Source organism: Lissotriton helveticus, chromosome 1_1 (genome assembly GCF_964261635.1).
Source record: "Lissotriton helveticus chromosome 1_1, aLisHel1.1, whole genome shotgun sequence".
NCBI lineage: Eukaryota > Metazoa > Chordata > Amphibia > Caudata > Salamandridae > Lissotriton > Lissotriton helveticus.
Genome location: NC_136057.1, coordinates 1,056,289,835 through 1,056,303,896, shown reverse-complemented (window position 1 = coordinate 1,056,303,896; position 14,062 = coordinate 1,056,289,835). Strand labels below are relative to the sequence as shown.

The window sequence follows — 14,062 nt, the reverse complement described above, 5'->3', positions numbered from 1 at the left end:
CTCATGCATATACGTCACTCTCTCTCTGTCACACACACACACACTGTCCCCATCTGTCTTTGTCAAGCCTGTGTCCTCGCCTTATGCACGCACTATCCCTAGCACCCTCTCTTGCACACTATCCTCTACAGCCCTCCGTATGCCTTCTCTAGACACTGTGTCGCCGGTTGTTAATCATTGTCACGATATGGGTCAGGTCCAGGCTGTTCATCATCACCTCCATGAACTCCCCATCCTTCCTGGCACCTTCCACAAACTCTTCCAGAGAGAGCTCACCTGTGGATGACAGAGAGGCCAAAGGGTCAGTGTGTGGTGTGCACCAGCGTATTAAATGCTGCAAACAAGAGCATGCAAGAGTAAGGTTTGCAAAGAACTGCGATTGCCTGGCACTGATGCCTCAGATCCTCGACTGACTACAAGGACCAAGGACACCTCTGTGGGAGGAGAGAGGCAGGGCCGGACTGGGAACATCAACCGTCCCTGGCAAAGTGCTCCGCCGGCCCCCCACCTCCCCACTCGGGGGAGGGGGGGGTGGAGGTGCTGCCGAGCAGGTGCCGCCGGTTTTGCGCCGATTTTGGTACAGGGCCGATTTTGCAGCTATGCGGCGCACCGGGTGATTGTCCGGTGCCCGCTATGGCCAGTCCGGCCCTGGTGAGAGGATGTCCTTGTCCATTCTCTTATGCAGATTCCATACAGAGAGCAACATGTCCTCAGTGTGTCGGGGTACTACCTGCATCCTCCTTATCCCTGGTCTTTCCACCCTGTTTTCTCTTCAGGCTACCTACATTTCTGTAGGTAGACTGAATAGATCCAAGACAACTGTGTACTGCTTGGTAGCATTTATTCACAACATATGTATCCCAGCGGCGTCTTTCCCCCAGACTTCTTCTGTTCCCTAATGGTGCCTCTTTCCCTAACAACTAGCCCAGACTGCCTCTACTCTTTCGGGCAGCCTATGTTATTTCATGTATTGTAGACATCTCCCCCCTCCTGTTCTGTTTCCTTACTCTAGCCTTTCCCTTTCTTTGCCTCATCTCACCACCGCACTCTCCTGTACTTAATCACCTCATCAATTTATCCTCTACTTAACCCCATAATGTCTCGCTCCTCCACCTGATCCCAGCACAACCTTCTCCTCTACAAGACCCTAGCACTGCCCTCTTCTCGTCCAGGTCCCACCAAACATTCTCTCTCCTCCACCTGACCACCCTATGGATCTCTCCTCTACTTGACGTCATCATGGCTCTCCCCTCCACAGACTTCTATCTCTAATTTCACCATGGTCCTCTCCTCCGTCTGATCCCAGCACTTCCTACTCCTCTAGAAGATGCTAGCACTTCCCTCTCCTTGTCTGTGTTCCAACATAAGTTCCCTCCCCCCATTTTCTCCTATAGTAAATCCCCAAAAGTTTATCCTTTATCAAGCCGCACTCTATAGTGTGAAATCTGGATTTCCACTTTCTGATGCTGTCATAGAAGGATTAGTTACTTACCTGTAATCCTAGTTCTCATCCAGGGATAAACTCATCAAAGTCATAATTTATTAATAATCACCGCCCATATGCGGGATCCCGGAGCATATAGAAAATACATATATATACCTATTTATGCATATGTGAAAACATATAAATGCAGCCTAAAACATTTCCACAATGGCCAAAATGCTGAAATTACATAGGTTTGCATTGTAACACCTATACTCTCCCAACCCCTAAGGAATAAAGAGAGCAGAAAACACTTGTCATACAACAATGCTTTATTGCCATAGAGAAAACCTGTAATTGCAGGCATTTGCCAGTAGGCTGCAGTAGAGTATAAGGAAACAAAGAAAAAACGGACACCTTGCATTTAAGGCATTAGAGTAGGGGTACCGTGACTTTAAGACCTGCAGGAGACCCCTTGCTCCCATGTTGCACAACAGGTGGCAGTTAGGTCAGTTCTTTTTTCCGGCTCCTCCTATGAGGATCCTGGAGCTTGAGCTCTTCAGTTTTTTCACTGAAAGTGATTGAATTGGTATTTTTCTTAGAAAACTCGACATTTTCTGATATTTAACATCTTATTCTACTGGTTTTGTGGCTTTGTCATACATTTTTCCAGTCAGAATGCCAGCTTTATTCAGGGAAAATGCCCTTCCTGTGGTAAGAAGATGGCACTGGCAGATCCACACTCCGTGTGTATCGTGTGTCTTCCATTCACACACTCTCCTGACCAGTGTTACCACTGCCAGAATTTTTTTAAACGAACTCTGTGTGACAGGGAACGTATAAAATTTCATGCCCAGCTGGAGAAGGACAAGAGTCATCATGGAGGTGACCATGGAGGCCTCAGACCACCTTCTTCAAGCAAATTACACCGAAAACGGCGACATACCACCTCTCCTGAGTCCAGAAGAAAGAAGGTAACAGGAGATTCGCCGTCAAAGTCGAAGTCACCGTCGAAGAGACCCAGACACTCTTCAGCGTCGAGGGATAAAACACCATCTCGACATCGAGATTCTCCATCGCATGCAAGTAAGTCGGCTTCGAGGCACAGCACTTCAGGCTCGAAGGCTGTGGGGCCTGACAGGCCCAGAAGATCTCCGTCGACGTCGAGACACTCTCCGCCACCTTCGAGGGGGTCGGCGTTGAGATGAATGACGGTGAGCACTTCGCTGCAAGTGGGAATGTCGACGTCGAGAGCGTCATCCCACCACTCGACATCAAGAAGGTCTTCACCAACACGACGTTGGTCCCCTACTCTAATGCCTTAAAGGCAAGGTGTCAGTTTTTTCTTTGTTTCCTTATACTCTACTGCAGCCTACTGGCAAATGCCTGCAATTACAGGTTTTCTCTATGGCAATAAAGCATTGTTGTATGACAAGTGTTTACTGCTCTCTTTCTTCCTTAGGGGTAGGGAGAGTATACGTGTTACAATGCAAACCTATGTAATTTCAGCATTTTGACAATTGTGGAAATGTTTTAGGCTGCATTTATATGTTTTCACATTTGCATATATAGGTATATATATGTATTTTCTATATGCTCCGGGATCCCGCACATGGGCGGGGATTATTCATAGATTATGACTATTGATGAGTATCCCCTGGATGAGAACAAAGCAATCCCGCTGCTCTTCCTTGAAGGGAATCAAGGTTAGGTGAAGGACTAGCAGGGATAGAAGGAAAGTAGATTAGGAACAGGGGGTGTAGAGATGGTGGGCTTAGATTTAGTAGTGTATGAGAGTGAAACATAGGAAGAATTAAATGTGAGATTGAAAGACAGGAAGCATGAAAAGTGGGAGGGGTGGATGTATAACAAAGGTGGAGGTGAAGTAGGGTGGTCGGGTTGTGGTGGGGAGGGGGCTGGAGCAAGGGAGAACCGGAACGGATAGGTGTTGAAGGTCTCTTAGTAAGAGAGGTAGAGGCAGACTAACAGGATGGAGATAAGAAGATGACTGAAACGTGAAAGTAAGGAGAATAGCGCTAAGTGTGGTAGGCTGGATAACAAGCAGGTAGGGTGAGTAGTAACCGATGTACTAAAAATCAGTGTGTACCCTGAATATCGGCTCCTGCAGATCGATGGGACAGAATATAGAGGACAAAATATCCCCAAAATATTGAAAGGTAACTAGGTCTACATTTTCTATACCTAACTTCACATATATGTACCTACGCGGTACATATATCTTCAAAGCAGGTCGCTGTGGAGTGAGGAATAGTAAATCTGTATTTCACAATACGCACTTACCTCTCAATATTTTGACCCTCGATATTCTGTCCTGGATATTTTTATATGACAATATTATGGGTGTCGATATTCAGGATTGGAGTCCTAAAAATCTAACAGGTTGGAGGAAAAGTGGAGGAAATTGGCCACATATAGCAATAAAAAGTGTTGAAATGAAAATAAGACGGGCCTCACCATCGCCGTTGACGTCGATCTTGTCAAAAACACGGTTGGTAAACTCCTCTGCAGTGCATTCATGCTCACAGCCACTGATAGCACGAACAGCCTAGAATCAGAGAAAGAGGGGGATAGTGAGACAGTTTGGTAGAATAGAGTGTGAGGTAGAACAGCAAGCGTGAGAGAGACATGCAGGAGGGTGAGGTGAGCAGGATGGAAATAGATTGAGCAGCAACTGACAGATTTAACTGAGAAAGAAATAAAGAGGGTTGAGAGATAGACTAAGATTCAAAATGAGATAATCATGTCGGAAAGATGGAGAAAAAGTGGGAAAGAGGTAAGGAAGAGAAGAAGAAGTGGGCGAGAAGATGAAATATAGAGTGAGCCAGAAAAGGAAAGAAAAGCTTCCTAAAGGCAGAGAAATGGTGGCAAACAAAGGTAACATGAAAAAAAGTTAGGAATACGATGTGAGAGAATGGTGGGAGGGATGCATTAAAAAGGCAAGCAGTGAGCTAGGGACGTGTGAGAAAGTGAGAGAGAGACAGGAGACATTAAATAGAGAGACAGCTCTTTGATACACGATTTAGGGATGTCGAAAGGACGTCTTTTCTCTTTTGAAAGGGGTGGATAATTTTAGATTTAGTTTAAAGAACACAGTCATTCATGACAACTCTACTAGTAACATAAGATTATGTCAGTGAGCTTCATACTGGCAGGACGTGTCATGTCGTGGGTCTTTGATACCTGGAATAAACCCATACTCGAACGTGCTTTGCTTTGTGGACTGACTTTAACCATCACAGTAGTAAACCAGCTATTTGTGTGGTCCCAAATATACCATCATGAATGACAGAAATGTTCGTGTGAGCTAAAACAAAACCTTCACATTCCCAATGCACCAACGGCACTATACATGGCCTAGTGCTGACTGGCCTTCCACCATGCCTGTAGGAAATAACACTGTGAATTATAAGCAGGCAGTGGTGGCTGGCATAAACGGGGAAGGGGGTGCGGGATGCACACAAACAAATACAATTAAAAAATATGAAAATAAACGGGCACACTCGCACAAATAAAATTAAATAGTGTAAAAATAAACGGGCATGTGAGCACAAATAAAATAAAAATTATAAAATTAAACTTACCGTAGGAAAGGACTTCCTGTTCCTGACCTCTCGCAACTAAAGCTTGGCCACCATGAAACTACCTACACCAATCCTGGCGCTGCTCTCATACTGTGAGAGCAGCATCCTGATTGGAGTGAGCAGCCTCACTTGATTCTCCCAAGGACACTGGAGCCCTGCACTTAGTCTAACCCAGCTGTCTTAAGACAGCGATAGTTGGGTTAGGGGTTTCAAAGAGCGCATGTCTGGCTGGCCGCCTCAAGATGGCCAGCCAAAGGAACATGCGCACTTTGGAAAGCGCGGAAACAGCCCACCCTCCTCCCTGCTGCTGTCATTGAGCAGCGGCCCCCGCCTGCCCGTCCTGACTTGTAGTTCAGGATGGGAGGATGGAAAATAATAATGAATTACCATTTTATTTTTCATCTCAGGCTTTGGGGGAATTTTTAAGCGGGTGCTACGCTCCTCAAAGTCACCCCTGCAACTGTCTAGCTTTCACTAAGGGAGTGTAGTGTCGTTGGCATGCTAGGTAAAATTCCAGCGTTTGAGGGATATCACACATGAGGTCACTGACAAAGCATCCCTACTTTAGGGACACATGTCTGATACCAACAACCGAGACTCCTCTAAATTTGACGGGCATTGATGGAAAATCTCCCCAAAATGAATCCTCCTGTGATTGATGCAGCCACTTTGGTGGAGACACGGGTGACGCCCTATCAGTACATCCTTAATATTGGATTTTCTAAAGCTGCTTTAGTAGATGTAGAACTTTGGCTATTTGGGTGGATGGAAATTATAGTAGCTATAAAGCCGGACAGAAAGGGAAATAAATGCCCCCATAGAGTTGCAAAAGGTTTGCTCATTAAAATAATATTGTAGAACTTGCCCGTTACTATGTTATTGTAATCTGTAGTTCTGACATGAGAGGAGAAGTATGGGATAGCCTCTTTTATTTTCAAGATAGTAGGCAAAGCATCGAAGATCTATTGTTTAAAGACTCTTGTATGCCTGGAAACAAGGAGGTATTATAAAGGACTGCTGAAAGGATCAGAAGATGTCTACTTGTGTCCCTGTTGCAAGAAAGGAGTGACTGGAGTGGATACCATCTTCAGTAAAGAGTTCATAAAAGAGAAAAATGCCTAAAGGAAGGACAAGAATTGGCAAGTCATCGGCCTGGCTTGCATTTTAAGTCTTGACTAAAACATTAAAGAGTGCTGCTTAAAAAAATGTAATAAAAAAGATTGCTTTCTATATACAATTTATCTATGAGAGAAATAATTTAATTAGTGATGATTGAGTGTACTTTTGAGTTGTTAAATCGTCCCTCATGCAATACAATGCAAGCAGATGGAATGATGCTCCACTCAGCCAATAGCATCCGGTGAGTGAGAAATACATATACACACACACACACACACATATATATATATACACACACACACATATATAATTTTCCACTCACTGGATGCTATTGGCTGTTTGGTGCATCATTCCACCTACTATATATATATATATATATAAATTATGGAGTATTGAATGAACTGATTTGTACTAGCTCAATTTAGTAAAGAAACACACCTGGGAGGATTGAGTACCTCAATATGTTAGGTGCGGTAATGAGTTCATCTATTGGGTATTAATGAGACAAAATACTTAGACCAAAATACTTATAAATATGAATTAATATTGAATAATTATATATTAATTTCTGAAAAGTTTTGCAGTAATAGCATATAAGTAAGAATGTACTGTTAAATAAATACAGACTGAGTTTGCAAGTATATAGAATTGCACTGACAAAGATGGCCCCTATGATGTGTAGGAACCTGATGAAGCAGTCACACATTGTTTCTATGTTTATGTCATGGGAGGCTGATAAGGGGGATTCAATAACGTGGCCGATGTCATGAACAATGCTTGTAAAAGCCGAAACACGCTGACATTTATTTTCTCAGCACTGCAATATTAAAAAAGTTATCTTGAGTGTCAACCTCTTTATGAGGAAAAACAGAAGGAGGGAAGAAAGGAGAGTAAGACGGAGTGGTGGCAGTGTTACAGTTTGTTCATCACTGACAGACGTGTACCCCTGTCCTGAGTGCCCCAGCTGCAACAATGTCTGGATACGTGGTGCTGATTTCTGTTGTTACTAGCGAACACGATCATGGGTGTGTGCCATGACATAGGCTTGTCTCAAGGATTGCCGTCTTTTTGGACTGGGTGGTGCACCCATCTTCTACCCTCAAAGTGGTGAAAGGCTTCAGCCTTTTCCAGAGCTAAGCAACACAAGCTCGGTGGTGGAAGCATGCAGTGTAGTAATCAGTAGAAGTGAACAGGCCTTTTTAGGGGGGTGTGGCATCGGAGGCCAATATGTCAGATGCTCTCAGAAGGAGCTCTGTACCATGTCCCTCTCATCCTCCATTTATCCAATGCACTAGGTGCATTCATTGACGGAGGCGGGGTATGCCTACCCTGCAGATGGATTGGGAGCTGCTTTGACTGCTTTTCCAGCTCCTCACCTCCTGGGCTCCTGACAGCAGAGGGCTGCTGTGCCAAGCCGCGCCCGTGGGCCAGCGCACATCTCCCTTGGCAACTCGGACTTTACCACCCCAGTATCTGGTAGGGCATTATGCTCACTTTCTGTTACTTCCAGTCCCGGCCAATCTTTACTCTGGGGCCCCGCAACCGCCACCAGTGGGCAGGCTTGCACGCCCTTTCTCTGTGTGTGCTGGGAATGGCTGAGGTGCAAGGAGGGCAGTGCTACAACACAGGGACTAGGTCCTCCCCCAGACCGGAAAACAAGGCCCCTCCTCCCCTTATTAGAGCAGGGCCCGGACAGATTACTTTTATCCTGGGGCCACATCTGGAACCGAGCATCCACCCAGCAGTGGAGCGGTGCGCTGGAGTTCGGCGCCCTTGAATTAGCGCCACCACCGACATCATAGTGTGTGTTACTGGCGATTGGGCGGACGCACCGGAGGTGTCATGGGGAACTCAAGCACAACTGCTCTCCCCCTGTTCCTGTGCTGCCTTGTTGGATATGGGGTGCTGACCTGTTTGTTGACCCCCTGGGAGCTGGTTGTGCCTCAGGGACCTGTTGCACAAGATGGAAGTGAAGACATTTAAAGATAGTGAAGTCAAGAAAGCTGTTGCATAGCTCAGCCGGAAATGAGTATGCATCAGCAGTGGCTTAACTTAATTGGGCTCCCCTACAAGGTACATGGATGCCCCCCCCTCCTGACATACTCCGGAGCTTTCAGGCTATTCTTTTGGGCTGAGGGGGCCCCCCTGGAGCTCAGCCCCCCGCCCCCACACTGCGGGGGCTGCGGAGTCCTTTGTTTATTCAGTTTGCTACTTTTGAGGTCACAGGTTCAAATCCTTTAGAGGTTAGTTCATGTTTGCAAAGTATATGAAGTGCGTGATTGGAGTGGGGTAATAGTTGAGTGTTTTGAGGCATTTGAGTTTGATCAGTTAACGAATAAATGATTTATGAGTGTCACTGAAAATTAAGTTGAGCAGTCACAAAGTTAGAATGTTAGAAATTTGACTTTACTCTAGCTCCCTTTCACAGTCTTTAATTTTTAGCATTAATTATGTTTCACCACTAGGAGCTCTGCTGCTCGGTTTTTGTAAACAGGACTGTGAATCTTGTTTTTTTATCTGGTCACAAATGTGGCAGCTGTGTCTCTGTTCCCAGTGGCAATTCCTCTTTCTTAGTCCTCTAGGCAGTGCTACAGCGGTGTCTCTGTTTTACGTAGTATTTCCTCATTCTTAGTCCTCTAGCCAGTGCTGCTAGCTGCTTCTCTGGTCCCAGTGGTAATCTCTCATTCTTTTTTTAATTTTTATTAACCATCAAAAGTCGACATTACAGGGCAATGAAAATGCATACATGCTTCGAGTCTAGAGCATACTTGGGTACAAGGATACAAATATTTCTGAGTGACAACAATGACTATGGTGCAAGTTGGTCATCTGAAACAGGATCTAGGGAGGGTACAAATACATCTGCGATAGTTATTCCATTTGTTCCATATGGAGGACTATTTCCTGGGACACCCACGGGAGAGATAAACCGTTTTTTCCCTGAACATACACCAGTCCATGTCATTTTTCCCGGAGTCCACCCTGTGTGGCTCCTGCGCTCTCCATAGCTGCGCAATGTTCTGTTTAGCTATCATCTGGCCCAGTGTAGCCTAAAGCTTATCTCTACTGTTGAGGTCGGTAGGCTCCCAAATATTCAAGAGACATCTCTTAGCCGCTGGCCAAATGGCTACTCCAGACACATGTCTCATTCATTCATGCACTCGTGACCAATAGGACTGGATAAGGGGGCACTCCCATATTATATGTATAAATGACCAATCTGCCCAAATCCGCGCCTACAGCTACCCTCATCTATCTTTCCCATTTTAACCAGGGTTGGTCCGGAAACATATATCCTGTGGAGTACCTTTAACTGGAACAGACATAGCCTAGATGAGATTGCAACCTCCTGCCAGTCCTCATCGTCCATCTCCAACCCATCTCCCTCCCAGCGCTGTAATCTCTCAATCTTAGTCGTGTAGACAGTGCTGCTGCTGCTTCTCCGGTCCAAGTGGTAATTCCTCAATCTTAGTCTTCTAGGCAGTGCTGCAGCTGCATCAGTGTTTCCCGTGGTAATTCCTCATTCTTAGTCCTCTAACCAGTGCTGTTAGCTGTTTCTCTGGTTCAAGTGGTAATTCCACATTCCTAGTCCTCTAGACAGTGCTGCAGCTTTTTTCTGGCCCCAGTGGGTATTCCTCATTCTATGTCCTCTAGGCAGTGCTGCAGCTGTGTCTCTGTTCATACATCCACTACACTCCAAACCAAAACACATAGGTAAAATACATTGTCATGTACAACACCAATAGCTCTAACTCTCAAAAATGCGAGACCTACTACATTGCAAATGCTTGTTTCATTAGCCATTGAGCCACTGGAGTTGGCACTTCAGGCTGATAGTTTTACCTGGGGTATCCCACTAGGGAACACCTTACACTCAGTGTCATTGTATGCTGACGACCTTTTAATATATCTCAGGGATGTCAAATTGTTGCCGGAAGGCATAGCCTCTATATTCAACATGTTTGCTGTCATTGTCTGGACTGAAGGTCAACTGGACCAAATCCTGTTTATATCCATTCACAACCACAATATTAGACCCAGTGTCCATGCTAAACGGTGTTCGCCTGCCTTGCCAGTCACATATGTTTCAATATTTAGGCATTTATTATTCAACTACAGATCTATTTGATGGCAACCTCACCAGGGCACTAATGTCTGTGCGCGTGCAGATGGGATCGCAGGACGCGTTGCCCTCATTAAGATGATTATGTTACCCCAATTTCTTTATTATTTTGCTAACCTTCCCCTTTATGTATCAAAGCCCTTTCTCACCACACTGGAAGGTCTGATGTGATCATTGATCTGGCATAATATGCACTGTTGTGTAACACTACAGAAGCTGTATTTGCCCAAGGACAAGGGAGGGTTACCTGTACCCAACTTTGAGCAATATTATCTGGCCTCTCAGCTGCAATGGTTGGCCATGATGGATGGCTGGTACATGCCTGACAGACACCGCCACCACCACTCCTGCCTGGGACCAGTCTGCACTGTTGCATTTATTCCACCCCTGCACGTTGCTTTCCAGTGCTAAAGGCTCTTCCTTTTCATCACCAAACATATCTACCCATACACACCAGCGCTTCCATTGTTAAAAACACCACTTGACGTTTCATCCACATTGCTGGCTGAGCTCACCTCATCGCATACTGCAGGAATCCACACTCTTTGGGATCTGTATTGAGAAGGCGCCTTTATACCACTAGATTCCATGATTAAGGATGACAGACTACCCCCGGCCAGTTTCTTCTCTACAACTTACTGATAGTTGTGCTTGGCAACAGCAGGGGGACGTACAAAAAAAATGCCCCATGCATCTCACCATACAAAATGTACATGTCAAGGAAGCAGGCACACACTTGATCTGCTTGTTTGCTGATTCCTTGCGCACCCACACAGCTCCAACACTCCTCACATTGTCCCGCCAGTGGGAAGCACGTAGGCTGCCCATGCGTGAACAAAGAGTGGGATGTGGTGCTGGAGGCACCCAGTTGCATCCCACGCAATGCTCGCTTCTGCCTTATTCATCACCACATCCTCCACAGGGCTTATCTAACCCCACAAAAGATAATTGGTATTTTCAGCATGTTGACGCACCTTGTCCAAGATGTGGTCTTGTTGATGCTGACATCATTCATATGCCGTGGGCTTGCCCCTCCTTAACTTCCTATTGGCCGGAGGTTACCTCTTGGTTGGCGCACTGCACCAAGCACCCAGTTATGGGTGCCTGGGAGATCTGTATAATGGGTTTACACCACTATGACAAAAAACATAGAGCCACAGACTGGTTCCTTGACTTAGGTTACCTATTAGCCAAGCAACTAATTACGCAAAAGTGGAAATCCCTCACTCCCCTCACATACATGGCATGGGAGCGTTCGGTGGTAGCTTGGGCTCAAGTGGAAAGCATCACACTGCATAGGGAAGACACGCTAGGGTTACATAAATACCGCTGAACCGGCAGCTGAGACACTATCCTGGTGCATTTTCAAACGAACACTCCACCACCAGACTACTCACAGTGACCACACTGCCTGAGATTCATGTGGCATAGTAAATGAATGTTTTCCTACACAGAATTGCATATCGTGCTGCTTCTTCATTGTTTAGATCACATCGTTCCTTTGCACCTTCACCTCAATCGCCACATTGCGCACTTGGTAATAGCCTACTACTTCACGAACACACAGATTGGCCGATGTTTAGTTCAATGTTCAGAAGTTTATTACAATTGGCAATTAGATTGTATTTGCACCTATTTGACTGTAACATGATGACAACTAGAATATACCAATGGAGAGATTGATTTATGGAGAGATGGCCCCTGGGCCACTGTTAGTTTGCAAATCCTTTAGGCCACAAATGACACATTTTTCATGATACATTAATCAATGTTCCCTACTTTACAGCTTTTGGTTGCTTTGTTTGCTGAATAACTGTTCAATGGAACTAAAATGATATTCATGTTATTGTATTGCATATCATTGTGTAATCAAAATGACAAAATGTTAATAAACAGATTTAAACAAAAAACAAAACACGCTTATTTTACCTGTGTCATTGAACTGAGGCCTACAGGCACACTCATGTAAAGTTCCTCTGCTCTGTGCAAGTTAGTATGTAGCTATGTGCAGTGTGTGTGTGTTGTATGAATGTGCTGAGTGTATGTGTGTATATATATGGTACAATACATGGAATATTCTGGGAGAGTCAGGACAGATTTGTAGATTGCCGCATTCCTATGAACTGGGGGGCACATACCACACCTCAAAGGGTGCTCTTTGATTCAGAGAGAGGTCACTGGAAAGGGGCCTGGACACATCTCAGGGAGGAGATGGGGGCCAATAAGAGAAACATAAGGAGTAAGTCCTAGGCCCTGGGGTAACCTTTTCATACACATAACACTGTGGCTGACATTTAGGTGTGAGCCTCAGTAATTCCCATGGTTTATGTTGTGGTGCTTTGGAGTGGCTCCTGCTGTGACAGACTGCTATCTGGAGCATGGGCAGGGCAAAGGAGTAGGCATTTCAAGAGGAAGAAGAGCCCAACATAATCTTCAAAGGCTCAGACCCTAAATCGCATTTGATGTCTGGAAATGGACTATACGAAAGGGAGCTCGAGGCCCCCAAAATTATGAACTTTCAAACAGCCAGTCAGCTGTGTGAGAAGGGGAAGCTCTGGATTACTTCTGTGTCTGATGAGGGCTGGAGGCTAAGACCTGCTGGTCTCCCAACTGGGTCAGGGGTCTCACCCAGGGACATCCAAGACTATCTGCCCCTGGAGCACCAGTGCTTGAGTGCCTACTAGGACCAGTGATCCTTGTAAGGTAGCGGAGATTGTTGGAGGATGTAAAGTTCTGGGTGGGATCCTGGTGAATGGATCCTTGTAGTGGGTGTCAGGAGATGGCTGCTGCACTGATCTGGTAATTGCCAGCGTACAGGTACAAATCGGCGACCCTGTATGCCATAGGGAGCATCGATGAAGTTAGTCATGGTCATCATCAAAGCAGTGCCGACTGGCCACTGTCCATGTGAAGTCTGCAAGTCGGCAACAGCTTATGCCTGAGCGGGATGCCATGAAGTGAACCATGCCGATCCGGCCATCGCCCGTGTGTGGTGTGTAACTCTGCGACCCTGTATGCCAGAGGAGCCCTGGAGTGAAGTTAACTGTGCCGATCGGGCCATCACGGGGGTGCAATGTGTAGGTCCACAACCAAGTATGAACACAAGGGAACCACATTTGAATCCCCATAAAGCTGCACAGCCAATTTCACAACGAGTCCAATTAATCAAATGCATAATAAACTCTTCATCTTGTACCATATCTTTATCCATTTTTCATCGACCTATTTCTCCCATTGTATTCAATTCATTTTACTCATTTTCATCTCCATTCAAATATGTTTACGTAGACACAGGAGTAGCACGCCTATCAGGTTTAATTTACTGAGTACATTTACTGAGCAAAGCGATGAAAAAATGGTGTGCATCTCACCATCTTGCATTGTTACCACAACCAAGTATGCCAGAGGGGGCCCCCATGAAGCGAACTGTGCTGATCAGGCCCATGTGCGATTTATAAGTTAGTGACCCATATGCCAGAGGGTGCTGCCATGAAGAGAAATCTGCGGCTGTGCCGATTGGGTGGTTGTCTAAGTACGGATCCAGTGTGGTGACCCAGTATGCCAGAGGGGGCCACCGTAAAAAGACAAGGATCATAGCCTGGTGGTTGTCATCGTCGTGAGGAGAGGCCGCTATGGTGACCCCAGGCCAGAGCCCCGATTAAGTATTGGAACCAGAAGCTGTTGAACTCCACTCGCTCAACCTATGTGGAAGACCAAAGGAAACTCACCATTGCATTAGAGGAGCACCAAGGACACCCAGCTGCAGTCCCTACAGAGCTGCATGTGTGATACTCA

The 14,062-nt window shown here is 45.7% G+C and overlaps 1 protein-coding gene across 1 annotated transcript in view; it reads right to left on the bottom strand.

The window, feature by feature from the left end:
* LOC144772059 (guanylyl cyclase-activating protein 1-like) overlaps positions 1 to 14,062 on the bottom strand; it is a 189,287-nt gene continuing 175,225 nt past the window's right edge. Inside the window, exons 3-4 of the mRNA XM_078656252.1 lie at positions 3,899 to 3,989; positions 1 to 276 (exon numbers count right to left, since the gene is read on the bottom strand). Of these exons, the coding sequence (XP_078512378.1) occupies positions 149 to 276; positions 3,899 to 3,989 (219 nt within the window). The 3' untranslated portion in view covers positions 1 to 148. The remainder of the gene's footprint in view (positions 277 to 3,898; positions 3,990 to 14,062) is intronic.